This window comes from Neolamprologus multifasciatus, chromosome 20 (assembly GCF_963576455.1).
Source record: "Neolamprologus multifasciatus chromosome 20, fNeoMul1.2, whole genome shotgun sequence".
NCBI lineage: Eukaryota > Metazoa > Chordata > Actinopteri > Cichliformes > Cichlidae > Neolamprologus > Neolamprologus multifasciatus.
Genome location: NC_140458.1, coordinates 878,018 through 905,000, shown reverse-complemented (window position 1 = coordinate 905,000; position 26,983 = coordinate 878,018). Strand labels below are relative to the sequence as shown.

The following is a 26,983-nucleotide window of genomic DNA, read 5'->3' as shown; positions in this document are numbered from 1 at the left end:
AACAATCAGGAGGAAAGAGGAGCAAATAAAGTCACAGTGAGAAAGGATCAGAGCATCGAAGGAAACCGAAGGAACGACCGAACGGAAGCTGGATGAGGGAGCGAAGGAAGGATAGAAGGAAGGAAGGAAGGAAGAGCCAAAGTAAAGTCCCCGACCTGCCCGTGGGTTTTGCTTTCTCCATTTCTGGGGTTGTTTATGGAAGTTGCTCTTCCGGAAGTCAGGTGCTGAAGGGCATCCGACCCGGAAGCTGTTTCCAGCTGTTTGCAATCATCAGAGCTATTTAACGGCGGAGTCGGGCGACGGTCAGCACGAGAATATTGTTGTGACGTGAGAGCAGACAGACGGACTGCTCGCCCGCTGTAGGATTTCACGAGCGCGGGTCATTGCTGGTCACAGGACGTTGTAGCACCACAGGACAAACGCAGACGAGAGCCTCTGTGATTGAAACGTGGAACAGCCTCATCGTCTCTGCAACACTGAAACACATTTTTACTCTTTAGCTTCTAATTGTGACTGAATTCTACTTTTTTACTGCGTGCAGCACTTTAATCAATCTGTGTTGTTTCTAAATGTGCTTATAAATAAATTGATTGATTGATTGATTGATTGATTGCACATTTGCATTGACTATTGGACTAATTTATCACTGCAAATAAAAGCACGGCCTGTTCTGCAAGAGTTCACATCTGGGTCCTCGCTGCTCTGTGGGACGACCCAAAAAAACCTGACGCAAACACACAAACCTATCAGTGTGTGTGTGTGTGTGTGTGTGTGTGTAGGTTAGGATTTCAGCGAGGTCAAAGGTCAGTCTCTGGGTACTGAACGGTCACAGGGTGATTAAGGTGATTTCTCTTTGTGCTCAGTTCCAGCTCGTCTGTCTTTGGACTCCAGCAGCTTTGCATGATTCACAACTCAAAATAATCCTTCTTTATGTGACACTGGACTTTGCTGCACAAAAGGATGGGCGCGCAATGGTAAAGAAACTGCATCCAGGACACAAACACATGCATTATGCTTCAGCTCTGCACAGAATACATCCTAAAAGCTAAGCTAGCCAGACAGCATGCTAATGCTAAGCTAGCCACGAATGTAGCGTGAAAGCTGAGCCCAGCTTTAAGAGTAGGGCTGTGTTTGTACCTGTCCCTGTTTTTAAAGTAGAATCATCACGGCGACTGCTTTGATGTCTCTTTGTGCCGTCGAATTTGTGTTCATACCTACAAAGATGCCGTCATTAGCATGTGTCGCTGTGTGTCGCTGTGTGTCGCTGTGTGTCGCTGTGTGTCGCTGTGTGTCACCTGTTAAATGGTGATTATGTGTTTCAGGTCGTTTAGCTTCCAACGAGTAACAACAAACTGATTTCTCCTGAGTGTAATTAAGTAATGTACTGCATCACTTTGAAGAAACGCCCCAACGCCGAGGGAAACACACACAAACATTTGATCCACAGTAGTGCTGGACGATACTGAAAAAATATTTATCACGATATGAATTATTTTATATCACGATAACGAGATATATATCACGATGTTTCCACTTATCCTCTGAGAAGTGTGACAGATGTCATCGCTCACTTTTCTCCAGCTTTATTTTGCAGATTTAAAGGAAACAAATGAGAAACGTGTGTTTTAGTGCAGCAATATAAATGCATCAAAGGAAAACAGCTGTGGCTTCACTTGATTTTCAAAATTATACATAAAATGAATTTTTTAAAACAGTTTCAAGTTTGTCTGCTGAAAATATTAGTTTTACTAACATGCATATATGCTAGTAAAACAAATGTGTATATACTAGTACAACATGCACGTATATACGCACATAATGTACTTTATGCACGTTAAATACGTAGCGACGGCAGACTCGTACGTTGGGCTAACATGACTCCAGTGTGGTCATGTGGTCAGTCTGTCAGCAGCGTCTCTGTTGATGAAGAGGACGGTTACGCTCATGCAGGGCTGCGTATCTCTGCTCGTCCACAGGTCAGCAGCTTAATGCACGACAAACATCCTGCTCTGCTTCGGCGTCATATACGCGAGGCGACTCGACTTTACTGAAGTGCTCACGACCGGGCGTAACGTACCTCGGATCGAGGACTTTGACGAGGTCACGAAAGCTTCTCAACGACGTAAACAGGGCCACGCCTTTACAAATGTAACGAGACGGCGCCTGTGATCTGTTTATGGCGCTGGGACGTTTTCTCACACGGGCCTCGTGTGAAAGGCTGCTGTATCTTCAGCTGGTGTAGTTTCTCTTTCCCGTCGTTCCACAGCTTGGTTTAGCTCGGACTCTCTGGGTTCTTCTTCGTGGGCCTTCTGCAGGTGATACAAGAGATTTGTTGTGTTGCCATCGGGCGCGGGAATAGTTTTATAGCGTAGCTTACAAACGGGCGTCTTCTGCTCCGTGTTGGTGCTGTTGAACCCAAAATGTAACCGAATCACAGACGTACCCCTCTTTTGGTAAAAGTGCTTCTTCTTGGGCTCCTGTGTAGCCGTCTCTGCCTGGTGCACGTCCGGGCAGGAAGCTGCAACCTGTCAAGCGCCCATCGTTTTTGAGGTACCGTAAAGCACGATGCACGTAAAGCAGCACCGTGTCGCAAAACCACAAGACGCCGTTTCTTCATTTTTTTACTACAAATTTACCCTGAATTACTAAAATGTCGATATTTTAATGTGAGAATCGATTCTAGAACATAAATGACTGATATCAGAGGAATCGATATTTCAGGATCGATACGCACATCTCTACCTAAAGCATGACGCATCTCCGGGTGCACGTAAAGCACCATGTCGCAAAACCACAAGAAGTTTCTTTGCGAAAAATATCATTTTTTATACTTTGTATAGAGTTTGTACAAGACAACACTGATACATTTACCACAGGCTGTTTAATGATGTATTTTATGTAATAGTTTATAAAATTAGGTTAGAAACGATAGAAGACAAATGGCATATATATGTGGTCATGTCGCCCAGCACTAATCCACAACATGCAGATTATGGAATCAAAATCACTCAATTCATATAAACTCCCATCTCTACTCAGCAGACTTGTAATCGCTTCACAACAGCGAATAAAAGAGCGTTAAATGAGGTGAAGTTTAGACTCCACGTTGCTTTAACCCTTTAAAGCCGGTCGGAGCAGCACGCTCTGTTCTGCATAACTATTTTTAAATCCCGGTAGCTCTGCAACCACGTGAGCTAGCGCAATAATTTTTTTTGCATATGAAACCGGAGGAGTTGTACTTACATCTTATGCCATCAGCTTGTCTTCGGTCACAGTTTCCTTCCACATGTAGCTTTGCAAAAACTGCATAAAAAGCACTTGCAGCAACAAAAACATAATATTCCAGAAACACGCTTTGCCGATCCGATCAGCTGTTTGTAACACTTCCTACGTTGGAATAGACGTCAGGACGAACTTTTGCATGTCCGCCATGACCTGCCCGAAACCGGAAGTGACGTCATTTTCGCGGAAATGTGGTTTTTTTTACCATCAGGGCCTCATGAGCCTATACTGGTGTTTTTAAAAGTTATGTTTGACTTTATGACTTTCTGTGTGGTTTCTGGGATGCTTAGGACTCATATTGCACTGCTGGAAATAGTTTATTTTGATGCATATGCTGCTTTTTTGCAAATTTGCATTATAATATTTATTTTCGTTTTTCCTGCAGTGTATAAAAATTGGTGTATTTCAAAAATAAAACTATGAAGACACTCAAAATAAATTTCCTGTGGTGGGAAACTATTTTGTGCAACTTTTTTGTATTTACAGTTTTGAGGGATAAGCCTCTTAAATTTCTCTAACTAGAAATATATGTAAAAAAACAAAAACGATTTTCAATTTTTTTGTAGTTTATTGCACTTTTTTGCAATTTATGTAATTACTATGCACTTAATGCAGACATATTATTAAAATTTGGGCTGTAATGGTTGTATTGATGTATAGTAACTTGAAATGCTCCCAAAAATGGCTCCACAGCATGTAAACATATAATATCAGCTCTGGCAGACTTGGTTCTATGGTCTTAAAGGGTTAAACTGTGTGCACACTGGGGTCAAACTGAGTGTAGGAGCTACACAAACGCACATGCGTCCTCTGTGCTGTGTGCACATTCGGGATCATGCACTCTCACATGCTTTGAACCATAAAACAACCACCTGCATGACCCTGCCAGGTGCTTCCTTCACACTCAAACACATCAACTGTTTTCCATCATGAGCCGACTGGATCCACCAACGAACGTCGCTAAAGTTCAGTGGCTGAAAACAAACAGGGGGCGGTAGCGAGGAAATCCACCGGCATTCCGCCATCGTGGAAGCTCTGAATTCAAGCGTTGGAGAGCGGATCGACAATCAGTCGATGCAAACAAGGCTGCGCTCAGGGGTCAAGGGTCATTTAAGTTTTTTTAGTTTGTTTTCCTGTTAACCACGTGAGGTGACAGGTAGATCTGCAGCCCTGCTGCTCTGCTGAAAACGATCCTGCTGCACTGAAGCTTTCTTCGTTTCCTGTTCGAGTTTCCCGTCTCGGTGGACGGACACATCCTGTTAGTTTGTCTGGAACGAAAGCACGAGCGAACTCAGTTTGTGACCGCTCACGCCTCACGCCTGATCACGCATGCACACCTGCAGACAGAGAGACCCAAACAAGCCTGTCTCTAAACCTCCAGTGGTTTTATGCTAGAATCAGCTTCATCCCCAGGAGGAAGGACAGAAACCACAATGTGACTGTTGGGATAGATTTGTGGCCCCACAACGTGAGTAATTACGCCCACACACACACTTATATGGTTGGCAGGCAGCAGGAAGTCCTGGGTGAGGAACTCCCCCTCCGGAGAGGTGACAGAGTTCAGACACAGCGCACTGCTCCGAGTCCCCACGCTTTCAACCTTTCACCCACTGTGAAGCCCAACAGGTGCCTGAAGCGCTGACGAGAGGCTGAAATGGCCGCGCTCGCTGTGAGAAGCAGACGTGTTTGGAAAGGGTTAATCTGACGGGTGGAAGGCGGTGAGGGGGGGGGCTCGTAAAGCTTCAGCAGCCGTCAGACCTGGATTAGTTTCTGCTGCTGATGTGCAGTTAAGCTCGTCAGCAGCAGGAAACACTCACACGTGTCGTTCTCTCATTTAACGGTTAGTTTCTGGCCTCAGCTAAACCCCAACAACAGTATAAAGCACTGCTAATAGTAACAGTACTATAAGCCGTGCTCGGCGACGGCGCTCGGCATCACGGCCGCCATCAGCGGCGACGTACAGAATAAGACTCTCTGTCTCCTGCTGCCTACACGACACCAGAACCACACAGGGGGAAATCTGTCACCACAAAGACCAAAGATATGCAAATTTACATGATGGAAACTCAGAGAAACAGAACAAACTTCTCAGAGTTACTTTGTTTCTACATCAGACGACGGCGACGTGACAAATGCACATGACTGAAACCCGAAGCTGCCGTCGCCACAGAGGCAGCTGACGCCAACAGGCTGGACGAGAACCTCAGACACGCTTCAACATTTTATTTATGACCCCCTATGAGCAGCACTTTGGCGACAGTGGGAAGGAAAAACTCCCTTTTAACAGGAAGAAACCTCCAGGCTCAGGGAGGGGCGGGGGGAGGAAGACGTGCTGTGGAAGAGACACAGAGGTTATATTTGCCTGGGTGGAGCTGGGACCACTTTCATCCACCAGGTTTCGCCCCCTGCTGGATGTTGAAGCAGGTGCTGTCTGTGGGAGAACCACTCCTGGTTAACACTGGAGGTGTTTCTGCACCTGCTGACCTCCGTCTAAAACTACACGTAACCACGGCTGCGTTAGCTCCGCCCTCGCTGCACATCTTTAACATTTCTAGGCCGTGTGTTTGAGCTCTGAGAAACAGAAACAGAGGGAAGTGAGAAAGAATCCGAGGAGCCGAGGAAGGATGGAGGGCAGCGTGAGGGGCCCACCGAAAGGGGACAAGAGGGGGGGCTTCACATCAAAGTTGTGTCTGGTGGCTGCAGATTAAGGAGCGCATTGCAAGAGGGGATTGTTCACTCCCAAAGTGTGTGTGTGTGTGTGTGTGTGTGTGTGTGTGTGTGTGTGTGTGTGTGTGTGTGTGTGTGTGGGAGGGGTCAGCTCCTCGGGGTCTCTCTCTAACTCTTTGGGGGCAGCATTCCTCATCTGTCATGTACTTTATGGCCCCTTCCAGCTCAGATGGAGCCTTTAGACTTCATACATTGTTGCTTCGGCTGCTATTGTACGAGTGGAGGTATGCGGCTCCTCCAGCAGAGCCACAAACTGCCACGAGCTCCCACTGAACTGTAAAGCAGGACTCCTCGCAGACCCGCGGCTCTGCTGTCAGAGCATCGAGCTGCAAATAAACGGCTCAATGTTGAACATCAAAAACCCTGAAAACAGAGCGCTCTGTTGTCTGCGCCTCTCCACGCATGCACACGTCGATCCTGCACGACGCTCGACTGTGGACAAGCGTCCAACGCTTCAGTGCTTCCTGCAGCCACAGAGTGAAACCTGCTTTAACTTAGCTTAGATGCACCGAACACTGAGAAACTTCAACAAAACCAAGATTTCTAACACGGAGCTTTCCAGAGCTTCAATCTGGAATCGTGGCGTCTGCAGACATCGCTCCTTATTTGATAAGGAAGCACCAATCCAACCTTTTCCAGCTCTGCTTTACGTTTCTGCTGATACTGAGGAGAGACATGGTGGAGATATGGACTCTTTACATTATCAGCCCCAAGTTTATGTGATACACACCTGTAAAGGTCACAGTGGACTGTTACTGTGGGCCTTTTCTGAGGGACCTCCTCCTCTCATGAGAAAGATCATGTCCAGACATCATCTCTACGTCGCAGAGCCTCAGGTGGAGAACGCCATGCAACACGGGACTGTGGCGATCAGCCGCACGCAGCGGCGAGACGGTGATAAACACACTGACCTCATTATTAGAGACCGGGCTCAGGGCTGGAGCAGCAGACACGTGACAGGAAATGAGGAGGCGAGCTTCACAGCGACGGCGCCTTTGCTCTGCTGTCAGAGGTGAACGTTTCACGCTTGAGCTGCAGGACTGTTGATCTTTCTAGCTTCACGCAGCTGAAACGCATCAGCTGCGTTTAACCGCCTCCACCGCCGTGCTCTCACCTGTCAACGCACAAACCTGTGCAAACAGCAGGGGGGCTTTTTCTTCCAGGCAACATCCGGGTAAGATGCCTGGAATTCCTGCTGAAAGCACGTTGGCTGCAAACATGACGACGTCAAAGCAGAACTCAGGAGCTCACACTGCTGCCTGTCTGCTCACAGCCAGGATCACAGGTAATCGCAGCCCCAGCCTTCATCGGCACTAATTACACATCTGTTGTGTAAAACTTTATTCTGTCTATCCTTCAGTTAACAGAAGCTTCTAATGAGAGCGCTGTTCTGGGGTCTGATCCCAGCTGCTGCAGAGACGCCTCACGACAGGAAACACTGTTGTGTGTGTTTGCAGCTGCGGCGCTTCGTGAAGTCACCGAGGCGACACGCTGGTCTGCGTCTGAAATCTGTGACGGCACATCGGCCCTGTAATCTCAATCACTACATGTCACCTGCAGTTCCACGAGTGTCCAGCAGAGGCTGCGGCGAGTCAGTCCCCATAGACTCACATGTTAAAACAGCAGAAATAAACATGTTTACAACCTGATACACAAACTGCTGGATTCTTTCCTCCTCTATAACACCTGTGCACATGTTTTTATAATTCACCTGGATTCAAGTTTGCATGGTTGGGGGCGTGGCTTCTCTCACCGACACGTGCAGGGCGACACAGGGAGCTGAAGCTGCTAGCTGTGCGCTAGCCTTCACCTCAGCTAACTGGAGTCAATGAGCTGAACCTCTGACTGTGTTTGTACTGTTGGAGCATTTTGATCAAAGTTTTTCCATGTTGGGGAAAGTCTGGGATTTTATTTTAATATTGCTTTTTAATAAATATTATTGTGCACAATTTGCAAAAAAGCAGCATTAAAATAAACGATTTCCAACAGTGCAGTTTGAGTTCGGAGCGTCTCAGGAACTACACAAAGTCAAACAGGAAACCAGCTTTTAAGGCCCTGTAATGAAAAAACTACGTTTCCCACGAAAAATGACGTCACTTTTGGTTTTTGCAGGTAACGTGCGAAAGCTCGCGCTGACGTTTGTTCCAACGTAGGAAGTGCTATGAATAACTGATGTTTCTGGATTATAATGTTTTTGTTCTTGTCAGCACTTTATACCCGATTTTTACAAGAAGCCATTTGTGGAAGGAAACTGTGACCGCGGACAAGCTGAACGCATGTAATGCAAGTACGACGAGTCTGCACACAGAGAAATACAAGTTTTTTATCATAAAATGTTATTAAAAGGAAAAGTAAATTAAAACAATTAGAGAATATTTTCTATTTGCTCTATAAAAACATACAGAAAAATCTGTGTGACACTCCCGCCTGATCACCAAGCTAACCACGTCCTGTGCCTCCAGAACGCCGACGGCCTTAAATGTGACAAAATGTTCACAAACTGATGACACCTTGGCTAAGGTGAGAGAGACTGAACAGCTCTCGTTTTCTGGTATTTATTAACAGATTAAATTTGCTGGATGTTTTTGGGGGAAACATTTGAGGAATGATTAACTGCATATTTATGAATGATCTGTAAACAAATGACGTGATATCCAGAATAAACCCTCTGAAGCAGAGTGAATCACTGTCTTATCATTTTTCTGACCACGCTGAGTCACAAAGTCAGAGTCAGAATTCCTCAGAACCTCTCAGTATGAAACTCATTTTGAACTATGAGAACACTGATTTCAAAACACAGAGATCACTTTTATCAAATCTGCTTAAAATAGAACAAATCACTGCAGTTCTGTACGGAGCCGAGCTAAGGTGGCCTGCTCAGTGCATGCTGGGTAATCCCTGTGAGCCTGAAGCTCAGGCCACTCTCAACATTCAGTTTCAGACACTTTTTCACCTTTAGGATGTGGATGATGTCGTGGGAACCTCCTAATCTTGGTAATCTCAGGGACAGACGTCGTACCCAACCCACCACCAAAGGAGCCTGCAGTGTAAACGCTGTGTGTGAAACAGGTGGAGTGATACACCTGCTGCTGTCGGGCCTGCAGGTATCAGGCTGTGATGTGCTCCTCGCTCTTACAGACAGAAACTATTTTTTGGACAGGTGCAAATAATATGTGTGGCATCTTATTTGATGCAGAACAGCTGATTGATAACTTTGTTGTTTGCAAAAGTTTTTAAAATGTACAAGTTTGCATTTCAAGTTATAAAAAGGATTAAATATGTTTGTTACAGTAACAATGTAACTTTGTCTGACAGTACAGGTGTCAGTATGAAAGAAACTGTAAACAGTTTGTGAAGCTGGAGCCCAGAGCCTGAACTCAACACGTCGTGAAAAATGAGGTTTGACGAGGTTTTGTGTAAAAGCATGAAGCAGTTTGATTGTTCCTAATGAAATGTTAACAGTGTGAGACTTTAGCGGATCACGTTGGGCCACATGCTTGTTGTGTTTGCCGTACAGCGCACAAACTCTAAATTCACGTTCTGTGTAACTGTAAGGTTTGATTTTGTGGGCTGAAGCCACACAGAGTGTGTTTATATGAAACATGTGTGTACTTGCTGTATTTAACCACATAAATGACACATTACAGGAAGCAGCATTGATTTCCACCTTTTTCTAGATCCGCCCCTGGTTTGGGACATTAAGACATGTCCACCATGTTTGCTCCGTGCTGTGTTTTTGGAGCACGAGGGCTCCGTGCGCCCCCGCCGGTGACCCCCCCGCAGCCGTTTCTCCTCGCGTGCTCATATCAGTACTTTCACTTGTGTGCCGCACATGTGTTCATACTTGCCGTGACAGCAGGACTGTCAGGCGCACAGAAGGTAAACTCACCGTGTGCGCGTTCACAGCGCACAAACCACCGAGAAGAAAAACCCGCTGACCCTCCGTCCCCGCGCACTCCGCCGTGCACTCACTGACCGGAACAGTCGGGCTGTTATTACACGGTTATTACACGGTTATTACACGTGCATTACGCGCTCACTAAACTGTTTTAACGGGGTTACGTTCCGCCGCAGACACGGAGAAGCTCCTCGGAGAGCCTCAGCTCGCGCTCTGCCCCCTCAGCTCCACATGTGCGCGCAGCTGTGCGCACATGTGGAGCTCAGCGCTGCAGCGAGGCGCACTCTGCCCGGCGACGTCGCGTTCTTTCTCGTTCCTAACTCTCTCGGTAAGTCCTGGAGGGACGAACACCCCGCGCCCTCCCCGGGAAAATACTTACATAACCATGCACGCGTCTGGTTCTTGCACAGCGGGAACTTTGGAGGAAACTCTGGTGCCGAGTCCGAGTCTGAACGAGGATTTTACAGCCGCTGAAGTTGAGCGCAGACTGGAGTGTGAGCGCTAATCCTCAGGCAGCAGGAGGTGTTCACGATGTGGAAGCATGCTGCTGCACATCAGCTCTCGCTCTCCCGCTCCCTCTCTCTCTTGGGCGGGGTGCAGGCGGAGGTGGAAGCTGATTGGTGGCTCGGAGTGATCAGGTGAAATGGTTAACTCCCATTTTTTGTCCGCGAGGTAAAAGTGAGAGCAGGAACTATTATTGAGCCGCAATAATTACCGACACGCTTCTCTCTCTCTCTCTGTTCTTAGTCAGCCTCGCTTTACCACATTGTGTCTGTGGCACTGAGTCAGTCTTCATGGATTTTCTCTGTCATGATCTCCGCCTATCAAAGATTAAAAACATCATCACTGTTTCCACCACAGCGGGCTTCACTGCCCCCTGACGGGACACAACGAGCCAGATGTGCCATGAATTAGTGCTCACTAATCCAGAGATGGGCAGTAACGTGTTACTGTAATTCGATTTCTTTTTTCAAGTAACGAGTAAAGTAAGGGATTACTATTGCAAAAAAGGTAATTAGATTACTGTTACTTTCCCGTAGGAACGCTGCGTTACTGCGTTACTAAAACCGTGATTTTTTTGCGAGAATGTCTCATGACAGTGACGTAAGCGAGTGCGACGTTCGTGACAACAGCTGTGTGCAGATCAACAATGGATCATATATCAGAGAGAGTATGAGCGTGCAGCGTTTAAAGCGTGGAAGTACTGACCTTACTTTGAGTTTGATTCACTTTTTCTGACAAAGTTGTACTTTTGTGTTTTCTTACTCTGTTGTATAAAGCATTTGTATTCTATTTTAGTCTATTGTATATACTATTTTATTTTATTCCATCCCAGTGTCTTCTAATTTCTGCTTCATAGCTTTGCACTTTTGCTGTAACGAAACAAATTTCCCACCTGTGGGATTAATAAAGGTCATCTTATCTTAAATGTTAAACAAATTTCTTCCAGTCAGAGAATGTTAACGTTTGCTTGATGCGTAAAGTTAAACGATTAAAACTAATAAAACAAGTTTTTAAAAGAGACTTTTCCATTTGATTACATTTTGTATGATGATTATGCAGAAAAGGTAGAATTGAGCTCAAAGATCTATCACTTTATCACCTATTCAGGCTGTAAAACCTTTTGTTAAAAAGTAACTAAGTAACTAAGTAACTAATTGCTTTTGAAAATAAGTAATCAGTAAAGTAACAGGATTACTTTTTGGGGGAGGTAATCAGTAATTAGTTACTGATTACTTTTTTCAAGTAACTTGACCAACACTGCTCATCAGTACATATCTATATTTTTATATCTATAAAAAGAAAGCTGACACTTGCCAGACTTCATCAGAGGTGTGAGCAGCACAGCCGACGCCTCTGTGTCAAAGTAACTGAGGATAAAACAGAAAAACATGAAGGTGATTTTCCTGGTCTGTGTTTTTATAGCAGATGACCTTAAAAATATTGTGCAGTCAAAAACGAAGTGAAGCAGAGCAAAGTTACAGAGGTTTGATTAGAGACACAGCTCAGCGTTTTGCAGTTTTGCATAATTTTAAAAAATTTCAGTATTGAACAGCAGAAATGAGGCTTTCTGTCGGAAGTAAAACAAAACAAAAAACAGCAGCCGACAGCGTAGATGGTGGGTAATAAGGGTGTGTTCTGATTATTGATTTAGAGAGAGAGAGAGAGAGAGAGCTCTACATGAGTGTGATCGTGTTGGAAGCAAAACAGCAAAAGTCAGAGGAAATTCATGACGATGTTTATGTGAAGCGTAGTTTGGATCTTCTTTGTCTGTTGGTTCAGTCAATATCGTTTGCAGAGATAAAAACCTGCAGCTTCAGAATCAGCGCAAAAAGGACGTAAACACAAAGCGACACTTAAAAATCAGCGAGCTGTCGGCTTTCAGCCCCGACGGCGTGTCCGTGCCGTCGGATGAGAAAGGTGACAGCTTGCTGATTCTGATGCGTCCGGTCGGCGCTTTGTGTTTAGTCTCTGTGCAGAATCCGTGTTCCTGCTCTCATTTACTGCTTCAGCTGTTTGGTGGTTGTTGAAATTTTGTGAGCTTTAACCTGAAATTCTGGCGTTTCAGCCAAAAAAAATTTATATTAAAAAATCGATTCAGGATTTTAATGAATCGATATCACGTAATCTAAGCTAGAATCGACTTTAATCGATAAATCGATCATCAAAACCCACCTGTAGTCCAAAGAGCAGGAGGCAGAAACTGAAAGCAGCTCCAGCTTGGATCTGTTTCTGGGAACAGTTCAAAGATCTGAAGCTGATGACCTGAGAGGGCTCGCTGGGCTGTGGACAGTTTCATTAGAAACGATCGTATTACCATCTCATAATCATTGTTATTGGGATGATTGACTTCCAGAAGCATCACCTCCAAAGGAAAACAGGTTTTTCATGATTTCCAGCAGCACAAGGTTTGCTGTTCATTTGGACCACAGGGAAGATTTCGGCCACGTAAAGGAACAAAGTCACTCGAGTCCTTCTGAAGTGCATCCAGCTGCTTTTTTTCTGAGTTTTTTGGAATTGAAGGCCTGAAAATCAAAGCCCGTAGAAGCTGCCCGAACTTGCCAACAGGGGGCGACAGCTGCAGTTACAAAAAGACCTGGTCCTTCTGAAGTGGATGAGAAAACGACCCTCGGCCTGACCCCTGGGTGATCTGATATCGTCATGTTGGTGTTGTTCCCAGATCATCATGAAAATGTTGTTCCGGGTTCAACATAGCAAGTGACCAATCACGTTCTTGTGACGTTATTCTTTGGCGCGCCAAGTCATTCGTGCATTTATGAAGTTTCAATGTTGCAAGGACAATATCAGTTCTGCTTAGTGTTTATTAAAGGGTCAGGGTCCGTTGATCGGCGGTTTCTCGCAGCTTAAGTACAGTTTTTGGTTTTACGCCAGTTTTTCCCGAAGTCGCAAAAGTATGACGTCACAACATTCTGATTGGTCACTTGCAATGTTGATCCTGGAACAACCTTTAGTATGACGATCTGGGAACAACACCAACACGAGGATATCAGATCGTGCGCCTGACCCCTACGAGTTCATGAGCTCAGCGATTTTTTCAGGTCGCTCTGAGTGAAACATCAAGTTCATTTAATGCGTTTTGACCATATTTGTGTCAAGAAGGAAGATCATCGGGGCGTGCTCATTGGCTCGTGACTTGTGACTGACATTTTGCACCGTATCAGCATGATGCAGATGTGAGCTGTTTTCTGAACATCTGGTATTTATAGATGCTTTGAATTCTCCAAAAATTAAAGTCGTTTTCAGTGACATCACAAAACCCACCTGCTCACAACTGTTTCAGTCATTTTGTGCTTTTATGTGTTCATTTAGCTCTGATTTATTTGTGTATATGATTTTAATTCGCTGTACAAATGTAAGGAGACCTCAAGCATTTTAATGGGTGCCTATAAATAACATTTATTATTATTATTACATGAATGTCGCATTATTTGCTAATGTAAAATACCATAACAGACCGTAGCCCATTGAATACATAACATGAATACATGTATAATGTTCCTGAATACGTTTTTATGTATTTGAAAATAATAACGTTTTTGACTTGATATTAATGACTAAACATTTAAACAAATTTTACTAAACAATCAAATTAAGCGCCTTGTTGATGCTATACAAATAAAATAAAATTGAAATTAATGTTTCACATGCTTTATATCCGCATGCATAAAAAACAATCAAAATAATTAAACTCGTGGTGACTTCAAAGTGATTTTAAAGGGCAAAGAACAAAAACTTTCACCTTTTTTGCTACAAACCTCTAAAAGTTCGTCTTAAAAGAACAAAAATAAATCTCCTTCAAACTAAAGGAAAAGCTTTCGTGAGGTTTGATCTTTCATTCTTCTTCTTGACCTGTCTGGCAGGCACTTCTGCGCATGCGCTCATCTATAACCCGGAACTGCGCTCCGCAGCGGGCTGTGTTTGTTTTGGGGACGGTCCGCCGATAGAAACGATGCAGCTTCACTTCACTAAAGACGTTTTACCGGACTCTGTCGGCACCGACTTCCAGAACCTGAACAAGCTGAACGAGCAGGTAAGTTTGGCTTTACCGGAAGCTGTCCGAGCCCCGGGGCTCGTTACGTCAGCGAAAGGAGGTTAACGGTCACAGCCCACCTGTACCTGCACGGAATGTACCCGTGTCAGCTGACTGCCAGCTGATGAATCCCCGGGTGAACAAGCTGATGAGCAGAAATATTGCTCAGGCTTCAAACAGACAACGACAGCCACGAGCTGTGAGACTAAAGTGCACGTGATGCGCGCAGTCACAGCCGCCGTCACGTGACCAGACGGCGTTCAGCAGAACCCGCTTTGAGTCCAGACTTATCGATGCCATCGGTTTATTACTCAGCAATAACAGTGCAGCACGGTGCTGTGGGGCGGAGTGGGGGCATTTCTGTGAGGTAAACACACCTGTAAACACACCTGTAAACGAGCTTCAACACCTCCAGGAGCTGCCGCTCAGCTGTAATCTGATTACTCAGCACATCTGATGATGTGTGTACAGTGATTAACACTGGAACATGTCACAGTCTTCGCCACCTCCTACGCCGAGAGCGCCGTGATGTCAGAGACTGACAGCAGAGCTGAGAGCCCGGGCCCTCGCGTGACGACGTGACATCAGAGAGCAGTTAGGCTGCTAACAGATTACAGCACAATAATCCAGAATATTAGGGACGTTGATCTGCAGGCTGATGCAGATCAGTGATGAGTACCTGAGTTACAGGAGTCAGGAATCTTTCTTTATTCTTTAAACTCAGTGTGAGAGTCTTCATTCCCTCCTCGCACAAAGTCTAGGAGACGCCGGGAGGGAGGTGGCATTAATCCTGGTACTGGATTGGCTCTCGGGGCGTCTGCCTCATGCAGCATCTCTCTGAGCGGACGCATCAAGAGGAAATAAAGCTTTTGAGTCCTGATGCAGCGTTCTGAGCGTGCACTGATGCCTCACACATCAGACGGTGGCATCTTCAGCCTTTGGGTTACTTCTGAGCCCGAGGCCTGAACACATGGATTCAGCAAGACGATTAAAGCATGTTGAGATGTTCTTCATGAGTCCTGTGGACCAATCGGTTTTAGTTTGCAGGTTTGTTCCTCTGTCCCTGCCTGGCAGGGGTAGACAGAGTACGATGGTGGAAACGAGTGAAGCAGGTCTTTGAGCTGCAGCTGAAACGTAAATCTGACCAAAGTTTCAATCAAACTCTTTTTCTTTCATGCAGCAGTTTCATCGCCTGATTGAAATTCTGTTCCAGTTCCTCCTGGAGCCGAAAGAGGTGAACACACACACACACACACACACACACACATTCACACGCACACACACACACACACACACACACACACACACACATTTTGATGTTAATGGGACTTTGGACTTAGTGATTAGCCTTGATAACTGAACCGAGGTAAAACATTGGCTGCCCTTTTGTGTGCATGTGCAAATGAATGCATGCATTTTTCTGTGTGTGTGTGTGTGTCTGTGTGTGTGTGTCTGTGTGTGTGTGTCTCTGTGTGTGTGTGCAGACAGAGAGGTTCATGCAGCAGCTCACTGAGTTCGCGGGGGAACATGGGATGAGCGCCGGGCCTCTCAGGAACCTGATGAAGAGCGTCCTCCTGGTGCCGCAGGGTGGGAGACACACTCATCATCCATCACTTTAATCACAGAGGCTAACACGGACATCGTAAATCCAGCCGTACCAGATTAGGTGGTGGGAATCAGGTTGTTTCCATTTTCCCTCGTTTGTCTCCTTGATCAGGACGTCAACCTAAAGGCAGTTGTGTAAACCTGCAGACCAGGTAGAGTCGGTGTAAAATCAGAGAATGCAGAAGATTTATGTGTGAAGCACTTCACTGTAATTTTACACTGACAGACAGGAAAAGAGCAGAGACAGGCTGGAAACACACCTGTCAACACTCTGTCAGGTGTCATACTGTAGGTGATAACCCTGCCCTTTACCTGTTTGAAGAGTTTCAGTCAGGTTTCAGAGTTCATCACAGCACAGAAACAGCTTTAGTGAAGGTTACAAATGATCTTCTTATGGCCTCTGACAGTGGACTCATCTCTGTGCTTGTCCTTCTTGACCTCAGTGCAGCATTCGATACTGTTGACCATAATATCCTATTAGAGCGATTAGAACATGCTGTAGGTATTACAGGTACTGTGCTGCAGTGGTTTGTATCATATCTATCTAATAGACTCCAGTTTGTGCATGTAAATGGAGAGTCCTCTTCACACACTGAGGTTAATTATGGAGTTCCACAGGGTTCAGTGCTAGGACCAATTCTGTTTACATTATACATGCTTCCCTTAGGCAGCATCATTAGAAGACATAGCATACATTTACACTGCTATGCAGATGACACCCAGCTCTATCTGTCCATGAAGCCAGATAACACACACCAATGAGTTAAACTGCAGGAATGTCTTAAAGACATAAAGACCTGGATGGCTGCTAACTTTCTGCTTCTTAACTCAGATCAAACTGAGGTCATTGTACTCGGCGCTGAAAAGCTTAGAAATATGGTATCTAACCAGATTCTTACTCTGGATGGCATTACCTTGGCCTCCAGTAACACTGTGAGGAACCTTGGAGTCATTTTTGACCAGGATATGTCCTTCAACGCACATATTAAACAAATATGTAAGACTGCGTTCTTCCATTTGTGCAACATCTCTAAAATTAGAAATATCCTGTTAAAACTGGCTCCTCCCCTCCACCCCAGCCGGTCGCAGCAGATGGCCCCGCCCCTCCTTGAGCCTGGTTCTGCTGGAGGTTTCTTCCTGTTAAAAGGGAGTTTTTCCTTCCCACTGTCGCCTAATCATTGGGGTTTTCTCTGGATGATTGTGGGTCTTTACCTTCGCCTTGAGGCGCCTGCTGTAGTGATGAATGGAGTTGTTGCCTCGGTGCTGTGGTCTGTTTATCCTCGGCGCTGTTTGGAGGTTAAAAGGAGTTTGGCTGGTTTTGATTTCTAGCCGAGTGTGAGATTGTTGATGCCACAGCGCTGAACACGATGAGGGCGTGTGGAGCTTTAAATCCGTTGCCTGCAGTAACGGTTTCCGAAGCACTCGTGTGAGTGACAGCAGCAGCATGTGACCTGGGATGTAACTGAATAGGGGACTATTGGTGTTTGATTCAGTGGGATGGAAGCAGCAGGCTCAGACAGGTGTAACTGAAGACCAAGGCTTCTTTCAACACATTTCAATTTGTGTTTCTGTGAACGCGCTCTGCCAGCACGACAGAATTAATGGAAAATGGATAACACTTCCCCTTGTTCCCACTTGTGTTGTGTGCAGCCCCGATGTGCTGCTGCATTCTTGATGAGCCGCCCAGCTGCGGTCCATGCGGGTAGCTTCTGATAAGTGTAGCCCTCAGTGCAGAAGTTCAGTACAACAAAGTGCTCCTGACACCTGGGCCAAATATTTTGGGCGAGTTTCTGTTTGCAAAGTTGAGACAGAAGTGCAGCGATTATTACGAGCCGTAAGATGAATCAGAGCAAACAGCAGAGTGGTCGTTTTCCCTCATCTCTGACTAATCGGGTCCTTTATACAGAGTCTGCATCACGGTTATTACAGTGAGCTCGAACAAAAACCACTGAAATAAAAATGAACTGAACCTCGTTGGCACCAGTGCTTCCTGTTCATCTCAATCACAGGAAGTGAATCATCGTCACAGACAAACCCACTGAAAGGGTGTTTTTGGTTTGTGGATGGATGAGTGAATCTTATTTTATGTGCCATCCATCCCTTCTCTGCTTCTTATCCTTGTTAGGTCGGGGGGGGGCTATCGCAGCTGTCGCAGGGCTAACACACAGGCAACCATTCACCCCACTATCTGCATGTCTGTGGACTGTGGGAGGAAGGCGTTGTGGGGAGAAGCCCCGCAGGAAGCCTGGTGGTGGAAATGAACTCAGGACCTTCTTGCTGTGAGGCAACAGCGCTAACGCAGTGCAGGTTTTCTTCAAAGACTGCATGTTTCTGCCTGTGATTTCGTTTGTATTCTCACTTCCTCCATTTCCCAGAATCCCAGTTACGCTATCTGTCTGTGGTGCTGTATACGCTGCACTGTACGTGTGCACGCTTCCTGCACGGGCCAGGTGTGTCTGCAGCAGTGATCTCCATACAGATGTGTATGTGGGGATACCTGCACAGTTTTCTCACGGCTTTTAAAACCCGACACTCAACAGGTGGAGCTATAAACAGTAACAGGAAGGTGTCCATGTCTGTTTTCTCCTCAGGAGCCCTGAAGAAGAACCTGACAGGCGAGCAGATCAAAGAAGACCTCCTGACATTAGGTACACATCCGAGTCCTTTGTGCCTCAGAGTCATTCTCACAGTCGTCCTATTAGTTACTGTCACATGTGTGTTAATGAAAGCCAACCTGCTCACTCTGATCATTTCTCAGGACTGAGCGAGGAAAAGTCGGCTCACTTCTCACTGCAGGTAAGTGAAGTAGTGCTGAAGGTAAATGGACGGCTGCTCATTCAAGCGTGTGCTGTTTCTAAGTGCTTCCTGTCTGACATTCATGCATTCATAGAGCAACATGGGGTTTGTATCGTGGCGTGCAGACTGGGATCAAACCACCTGACCAAAGCCACGCCCTTTACGTGTGCCAAACTATTAATGACGTCATAGATGGGTTCAAAGGGCCTTCCAGGACGTATTTCTCTGAGTGGCTGTAGCTCAGCAGGTCATCAATGATCAGAGGGTTCCTGGCTTCCCCTCGTCTGCGTGCCAAATATCCTTGGGCAACATAGGCTGTGTCCCAATTCAGGGTCTGCAGCCTCAACGATCCTCAAGGGCCGCGTACTCAAAGACCACTAAGGCTGGAAGTGCGAGGCTTGTGAAATGGGACGGTCTAGCCTCTGTCGCGCTGCCCAGGTTGCCTAGCAACCATGATACTAACAGCTGGAAACGTTTCGTACAGCTTTGTTTGACAGGAAGGAGAAAATCTTTTGTTCATTTGTTTGTTTCTACATGAGCTTTGATCATTCTCTGATTAAGCTCAGCTATTGAACGGCGTATATTTTAAAGTAAAGGCTTTAAAACCAAGTTAGTACAAACGTCACTAATGTCACATGACTTTGCCGACATGTGGCCAACAGGAATGTTTTAATGTTCTTCGTTATTAAACATTTGCACATAAATAAGTGACATAATATTCAGTACTTAAAGTTTACTCTTCGGGCGCCCCTCATCCACTGTTTTTTTCAGCAAAATTATCCACACCCACCAGCTATGCATTCTGGGATATGTTGGGCCACGAAGTCTACACCGCCACGTCCTTAAAATTCAGGGAAATGAAGGACGCATTTGAGGGCCGCATTTCGAGCAGCCTTTGAATTGGGACAGCCTTCGTCGCGTCGCTGTGACGTAATCGGCCTTAAAATGCGGCCTTTAAGGCTGCAGACCCTGAATTGGGATACAGCCGTACTAACCCCAAATTGCTCTCCGATGCATCCATCGAAGTATGAATGTGTGTGTGAGTGTGTGTGTGAATGGCTTAGCTTTGAGTGCTCAGAAGAGTAGAAAAGCGCTACATGAGAACCAGTCCATTTACCTTTTCTTCACCAGCTAACATGTTGTGTTTACTGTCTGCACCTCCTCTTCTGTAGCCTGCTGCAGCTTTATTTACATCTGCACCATGAACACGTCACAGGCTGAGGCTGTAAGCGCGTCACGGGCCGTCAGGTATCTGCTGGCTGTTGCTCGAAGCAACGCCAAGAACTGAACTGTTCCAGATCGATCCAGCACACTTTAACCTCTGTGTAGCTGACACTCCCACAGTGGTGGCTACACGAGGACGGTCAGCCAGCTAGCTGTGCCTTAGCTCGCCATCACTGTGATGCTCGGGCTGCACGTGCTGACTCGTGTAAAACAACAGGGAGGAGCACGTGTGTCCGTTTGGGCCGATGCTAGCTCACAGGTGTTAGCACGTGTTAGCACTGACTCAGTGTCGTCGATAAAACTTGTTCTTACGATGTTACTCAGGCAACCTTTAAACGGCGAACACGTGTCTCAGGAGTCTGACGTGATCTGTGTTCCTGCAGTGGGCGGAGCACTACGCAGCGCTGACCAGGCTCGCTGTCGGGCAGACTCTGATGGTCAACCAGCTGGTGGACATGGAGTGGAAGTTTGGAGGTAAGAAGGAGCAAACCTGGCGTGCACGGCAAATTTGGCTCACATTAGAGGTTCACTCTGAGTCTGTGAGCACGTTTAAACCCGTCGGTGTGTGCAGCCGATGGAAGCTGAATAACAGAGCTGACCGTGACGAGCCTCAGTGTTTCAGGCGCAGACGTGACACAGCGTCCTGTTTGAGTGTTTTTATCACGCTGTGCTTTGTCGTCCCACAGTGACTGTTGGCACCAGTGAAATTCAGAAATTGGGCACAGTCTTTCTGCAGGTACGACAGCGCTCCACACACACACACACACACACACACACACGTGGGGTATTCATATCCTGTGGGAGCATCTAACTGACATAATGCTTCCCCTAACCAAGCTGTAACCCGGACACTGAAACCACATTTTGAGTCTCAATGTCCCCACAAAGATATGAAAACACACACAGCATCGTTGTTTTGTTGAACACGTTGTGTTTGGTTGCAGCTGAAGCTCGTGGTCAGAAAGGGGAATTCCACTGAGAACGTCTACATGGGTGAGTGATGATGTCACTCGTACCTGAGGTTTTGCACACCTTGAATGTCTTTCCAACTGCTCGAGTCTGTAACAGGAAGCTTTAATTTACTCTGACGGTTGTTTCTGCAACTCAGGACACGAAACTTAGATAATGAACAGATGCTGCGAGTGAAGAAGACTGTAAGAAAATGTAAAAAGGAACTCGTCTGGTTTAATCGTTTAAACTTCATAAATGAGAAATCAGTTCCTCCACCCGACGCCCTGAGAGTCAGCCGACCTACAGATCTTCAGTTCAGTTTTATTTATACAGCGTCAAATCACAACAGTCACCTCAAGGCACTTTATATTGTAAGGTAGATCCTACAATAACACATACAGAGAAAAACCCAACAATCAAATGACCGAGCAAGCACTTTGGCGACAGTGGGAAGGAAACAGGAAGAAACCTCCGCCAGGCTCAGGGAGGGGCGGGGCCATCTGCTGCGACCGGTTGGGGTGAGAGAAGGAAGACAGGATAAAGACATGCTGTGGAAGAGAGACAGAGATTAATAACAGATATGATTCTGCAGAGAGGTCTGTTAATACATAGTGAGTGAAGAAGAAACACCCAGTGCATCATGGGAGTCCCCCAGCAGCCTACGCCTATCCGGTCTTTAAGTCTGACTTCATTAACCACGTCTGGGTCCAAACTGTGCTTCAGGTCCCAAAGTCAAACAAACTCTGGGGCATCACTGAGAGTTAAAAACTGCCTAAATTCTTTCATCTTTAATAAAATCATCAGCGCTGCTGCTTTACCAGGTGTAACAATTAAGTTTAACATCCATGAAAACAGGATTTATTACATTTAACAGAGTTAGAAGTTAGCAGGAAGTTAGCTCGCTAGCTTCCACCTAAACATGATATAGCATGTTCTGACTGAGAGGTTTCTGAAACAAATTCAAACGTACAGCTCTGCTGTCACTTCCAACGTGAATGAAGACAGAAAACTAAACAGCAGTGACGTTTGTAGGGTTACTGAAGTTGGGCTAGCTGCTATATAATGATGTGCTACGTGGTGGCTAGCGACACAGCTATGTTAGCATAAACACAGTGAAGCTGGAGGATGCTAACTTGAGGTTCCTGATGGTCAGAGACAAATACAGTCGCATAGCAGGATGCTGTAAACGGACCAAACTTCAGTCAGGAGAACAACTGAGATGATCCATCCACAACATGACGTTAGTCATTAATATACTGCTGCTGGGCTGCAGTTACATCATAAGGGTTTCAAATGAACAGTGGTAATAAAAACAGGCCGACAGTGATCACTGACTGTTTTAAGGGCTTGTTGAGATTAAATAGAACAAAACATTAAAACATGTTAAAAACACAGCAGCCTTAATAAACGCAGAGTAGTTTGGACCGGAAGCAGGATTCATCAAGTCATCACCTAAAGACCAGATTGCAGCATAACCGAGGACCCGGTCCAGCCGTAACTATATGCGTTAGCAAAAAGGACATTTTTAAGCCCGATCTTAAAAACAAAGATAGGTAAATGCTGCAGTGGTCGTAATTCAGGTGTGCTTTTTGGATTTTTGAAACGGTGGTTTTGATTGGCTCTTATGTGTAGCAGGGAGGAAATGACCTCACAAACAGCAGCTGTAGATTTTAAACTGCTCCTCTGTATTTTAATTCCTCTTGAAGAGAGTATTCCTGGTTTGGAGCTCTCCCAGTTTTTCACTTTTTCCTCCACAGATGCAAAAACCTTTCATTCCTGTCTCTGACAGGAAGTCGTCCTTTTTTTCTTCCCTGCAGAACTGACGCTGCCTCAGTTTTACAACTTCCTGCACGAGATGGAGCGAGCCAAGGCCAGCATGGAGTGCTTCAGCTGAGCGTGTGTGTGTCCGTGTGTGTGTATGTACTGGTTGAATTTGTGTGCGTGTGACATTTTTACCTGAAATGAGTCAATAAACTGAGGAGTAACCTGTCATTATCTGCTGTTTGCTTCCTCTGTGGGAAACAGTCTGTCAGCACCACGACACCTGGGCGAGATTAGCGGGAACATTTTGACACTTCCATCAGAAACCAGACCTGTTTGATCGAGTTCAGGCCTGCTGTCTCTTATTGATGTAATGCAAATATGACTAAAACAAACACGAATTAGCTGCAATAACAGGTTAAATGCAGGCGAAATGAGCAGCAGTCAGAGACGGGCGTGCAGTGAAGGCCACACAGGGATGCGTACGAGCCCGGAGGCACATGTCAGAGCGCTCATCGGCGCGAGCGGCGTTTCAGCCCTCGGCTCCGAAACATCTTCAGACGTCTGTGATAATTATCTGCTGATTATTCCTCAGCAGTCTGTCTGCTCGGAGACAGGAAGTTGCCTTTACTCTGAAGGGTTTTCCCGCCTACTTTATATCTTTGTACAGCATCTGCAGCTCCTCCTTTACGCACTGACTAACGTACTTTCTGACAGTAGAGAGCTGCGATACGCGGCTGTCACAGAAACAACCTGAACCACATTAAAGTAACGCATCTACACAGCATGACATCATCTACACAGCATGACATCATCAACATACTCAGAGGACCTGGAGGAATCTCTGTGCGCAGGGACGATAACCGTGACCTTCAAACATCCGTGCACGGGCTCAGGAGCGCTCCCGTCTGCGAGCGGCTCGGCGCGCCGGCCCTAAACAAAGAAAAAGTTGGACGTGTCGTTTGTCATTCTCAAAACCAGGATCCAACCGCTCCCCGTCGCTGTCTGCGATCTGCATCAGCAGGTCGTGCCCTCCGACCCTCCCGTCCTGCTGTGTAACCTTCACGCCCTTGTCTCTGTCTCGGACAGACGAGCTTGTCTTCATTAGAAGCACGGCTCCAGGCTAAGCCCGTCTTTCTGCTCACGTTTCCACGTATCTGTGCGTGGATCAGTCCTGCTGCGTTTCCTGGGATGTTGCGTAAATGGATTCAGTGAAAACTCAGGACTCCCCCTATTTAGCGGAAAATCAAATATTGCACATAGCTCTGCGGCGTGTCCTGTCACGCCCCGCTCTCACCTGGCCGTCTGCCCCCACAGTAAACAGCAAATCCAGTGTGTGGTCGTGTGGAAATCATGAACGAACCAAAGTTTTTATAAACTCAGACCAATGGACCGAGGGTCTGGGAGTGCTGATGGAACAGCCAATCAGGGCAGTTGTTTATGTTTATTTCTTGATTTAAAAAAATGCTTTGTTTGTTTGTTTCCTGGAGTTGAATATTTGATGAAGACCTGAGACTGAAGTTTGTGCTGAATGCTGTTGGCGCTGTTTTTCTTCTTCTTGTGTTTAAAGTCAGTCACAGTCCAGCTGACGCGGGTGCGCGCGCACGCGGGTGCGCCTTGGCCATCACGATAATATGTAAGGTAGCACAGTTTTCAGCTGCTGCGTGTTCACACCTATCGTTTGCCCTCAGTAACGTATTTTTGCTCATGTTTTCATGCCCTGCAGCTTGTTTCCAAACATCCTTCAAACTCACCTGTTCATGCAGCTGATTGGCTCCCTGCTGCAGGACACAGCAGCTCACTCATATTAGTGACTGATATTGTTTTTACTGCTTGCAGTGAGAAAGTGCTGCTCCTTCATGTCCTCTGACACGTTCAGATACCTGGTGAGGGGGCGGGGCCCACAGGCTGCAGGTACACTGAGTGTTTTTAAATCAAAGAGGTGAACAGAGCTGCTCAAAGGTGACTCTGGTCTAACTGAGAGGAGACGGAGCCCTGCAGCAGCTGATAGGACGAGGGTTTCCTTCCTGTCGGGCTCATTCAGGATAAACTTTGGCTCTGATGGTCCAAAGATGCTCATCCTCACAGACAATCAGCCTCTCACAGTTTCAGGACTCGGAGCCAAAAGCAAATCAAACCTTCACCTCTGTTGTGCAATTCTCCTCTTTCTCTTCACATTCGTTCTCTTTGTCCTGAGTGTCTCTCCTCCTCCTCCTCCTTTCTTCATGCCGGCTCTCCTTTCGTGTCATCGTGTGACCCGACGTGTCCCTGCATGCATCCCCCCGAGGCCTCCCGAGCTTCTCCCCATTGTTTCTCTGGCCTTTTAAAAGAGCAGAGAAAATCCCACAGATCTCGATCAGTGTTTCAGTCTCTCGCAGAAGTCACTCAGCTGATGTTAAGTAAACACCAGCTGATTAACATTCTTTGGGAAGTGATTAGATCATGAGTTAGATCATCAGAGAGACTCCAGACTTTACGTCCACGTGAAAATCCTGCAGAAAAACACTTTGTGTTATTGTGTCCTGAGGTCAGCTACAGGTGACACAAACCTGCTGTAAGCAGCAAATTTAATTCATGTTTTTTTGAGCTGCTGAGGAATGCAAGTCAATACTGTAATCTTCAACAGAAATCATACTTTTTATTGTTTCTCCTGCTTTCTTTGTAAAGCAGCCAATCTGAAAATGAATCATAACAATAATAATTATTTGTTAGCACTGAAAATATCATTTTGATTAAAGAGCTTGTGGACACTGGTGGATTAACCATTACAGAAACATAAATAATTATTTTGGAACTATCGGTGCTGTTAATTTAACCTCACTGTGGTCTAATACATGAGCACTGTTTGGGGCTTTGGTAGAGCAGCAGACCAAATCAACCTCCCAACAAACACGTCAAACACCCACTGACTCAACGTTTGAAGCATTTTTGAGGCTCAGAATGTGGTTTTAGTATCAGGGTCACAGTTCGGTCAGGGTTAGGGTAAGATGAGATGTCCTCACTAAGATATGAAAACGAGAGTTTGTGTGTATGCCTGCTTATCTGTGTGGGGAATAACCAGGGCCTTCCCAAGAAAGAGTCTGTTTGGGCAGACTGAAGAGTGTGTGTGTGTGTGTGTGTGTGTGTGTGTGTGTGTGTGTGTGTGTGTGTGTGCGCGTGTGTGTGTGTGTGTGTGTGTGTGTGGACATTTTTGCCGTTGGACCTGCAGAGGGAAGAGGAAGTTTATGGAGAGTAACTCTAATAGCTCACAGCTGTCAACCGTGTTCTTGTTTCCCCAAAGTTACAAACGTCCTGTGTCGCTGTCACTGACTTTACACACAGGCCTGTTCACTGCTGTATAACGCACACCTGCTGCTGTACTTTATTGGTTTTTTATTGTTCTGAGAGAGAGTTTCCTTTGACATGATGACACCTGTCCAGGTGTTGTTTGTCCTTTGTCTAAGGGCGGGAGACTGGGGGTTTTAAAGGTTTACCTCCAGGTAAAATGAGGACTTGTTTTACGAGCTGAAGTGAGACGACAGAAGCTGCAGAAGTGTCAGACATGAGCTGAACCTTTCAGACTGGATTCCACAGCTCACCTGTGGACTCTGCACAGGTGACAACATGTGAACAGATTCAGTTCAGTTTTATTTATATAGCAATAAATCACAGCAACAGCCTCCCCACGGTGTCTTATATTGTACAACAATATTCAACAATACAGAGAAACCCCAACAATCAGACAACCACTCAGTGACAATGGGAAGGAAAAACTCCCTTTTAACAGGAAGAAACCTCCAAGAACCAGGCTCAGGGAGGGGCGGGGCCATCTGCTGTGATTGGTTGGTGTGAGAGGAGGAAGACAGGTAAGACAATTAGAAATCACATCTATCTATCTATAGAAATCTATCCATGATTGGAGTGATTAAAATGTTATTTGTGAAGAAGTTCATGAAGTCATCACTAGTTAACGTTAAAGGGATGGTTGGCTCAACAGAGCTCTGACTGTTTGTCAGCCTGGCTACAGAGCTGAAGAGAAACCTGGGGTTGTTCTTATTTTCTTCAATCAGTGATGAGTAGTAAGCTGTTCTGGCTTTGCGGAGGGCTTTCTTATAAAGCAACAAACTATTTCTCCAGGCTAAATGATGATCCTCTAAATTTGTGACACGCCATTTCCTCTCCAGATTATGAGTCATCTGCTTTAGGCT

General features: G+C 45.9%; 2 protein-coding genes across 5 annotated transcripts in view; one reads left to right on the top strand and one right to left on the bottom strand.

The window, feature by feature from the left end:
• dnmt3bb.1 (DNA (cytosine-5-)-methyltransferase 3 beta, duplicate b.1) overlaps positions 1 to 10,695 on the bottom strand; it is a 36,330-nt gene extending 25,635 nt beyond the window's left edge. The window contains exon 1 of one of the 3 annotated variants that reach the window (XM_085146634.1): positions 10,287 to 10,695. In XM_085146634.1, coding sequence (XP_085002760.1) covers positions 10,287 to 10,294 — 8 coding nt within the window. In that variant the 5' untranslated portion in view covers positions 10,295 to 10,695. The remainder of the gene's footprint in view (positions 1 to 10,286) is intronic. The other 2 variants (XM_085146633.1, XM_085146635.1) reach the window with 2 other exon arrangements.
• Positions 10,696 to 14,292: 3,597 nt separating this feature from the next.
• On the top strand, positions 14,293 to 23,036 carry commd7 (COMM domain containing 7). 2 transcript variants are annotated; one of them, XM_085146663.1, is made up of 9 exons: positions 14,293 to 14,459; positions 15,640 to 15,693; positions 15,944 to 16,046; positions 18,656 to 18,712; positions 18,823 to 18,860; positions 20,468 to 20,558; positions 20,771 to 20,820; positions 21,029 to 21,077; positions 22,825 to 23,036. In XM_085146663.1, the coding sequence occupies exons 1-9, from the start codon at positions 14,379 to 14,381 to the stop codon at positions 22,980 to 22,982; spliced, it is 681 nt and encodes a 226-aa protein (XP_085002789.1). In that variant the 5' UTR covers positions 14,293 to 14,378; the 3' UTR covers positions 22,983 to 23,036. The 2 variants fall into 2 exon arrangements, with proteins under 2 accessions (XP_085002789.1, XP_085002790.1); XM_085146664.1 differs by having other exon boundaries at positions 14,296 to 14,459; positions 22,853 to 23,036.
• Positions 23,037 to 26,983: the final 3,947 nt, after the last annotated feature.

What these genes read in the sequence shown, in the direction of transcription:
- commd7 (XM_085146663.1), top strand. Translation starts at nt 14,379, where the DNA reads ATGCAGCTTCACTTCACTAAAGACGTTTTACCGGACTCTGTCGGCACC. An exon ending in AGAAGACCTCCTGACATTAG is followed by an intron (nt 18,713 to 18,822) that starts GTACACATCCGA and finishes ATCATTTCTCAG; the next exon opens with GACTGAGCGAGGAAAAGTCG. An exon ending in CGGCTCACTTCTCACTGCAG is followed by an intron (nt 18,861 to 20,467) that starts GTAAGTGAAGTA and finishes GTGTTCCTGCAG; the next exon opens with TGGGCGGAGCACTACGCAGC.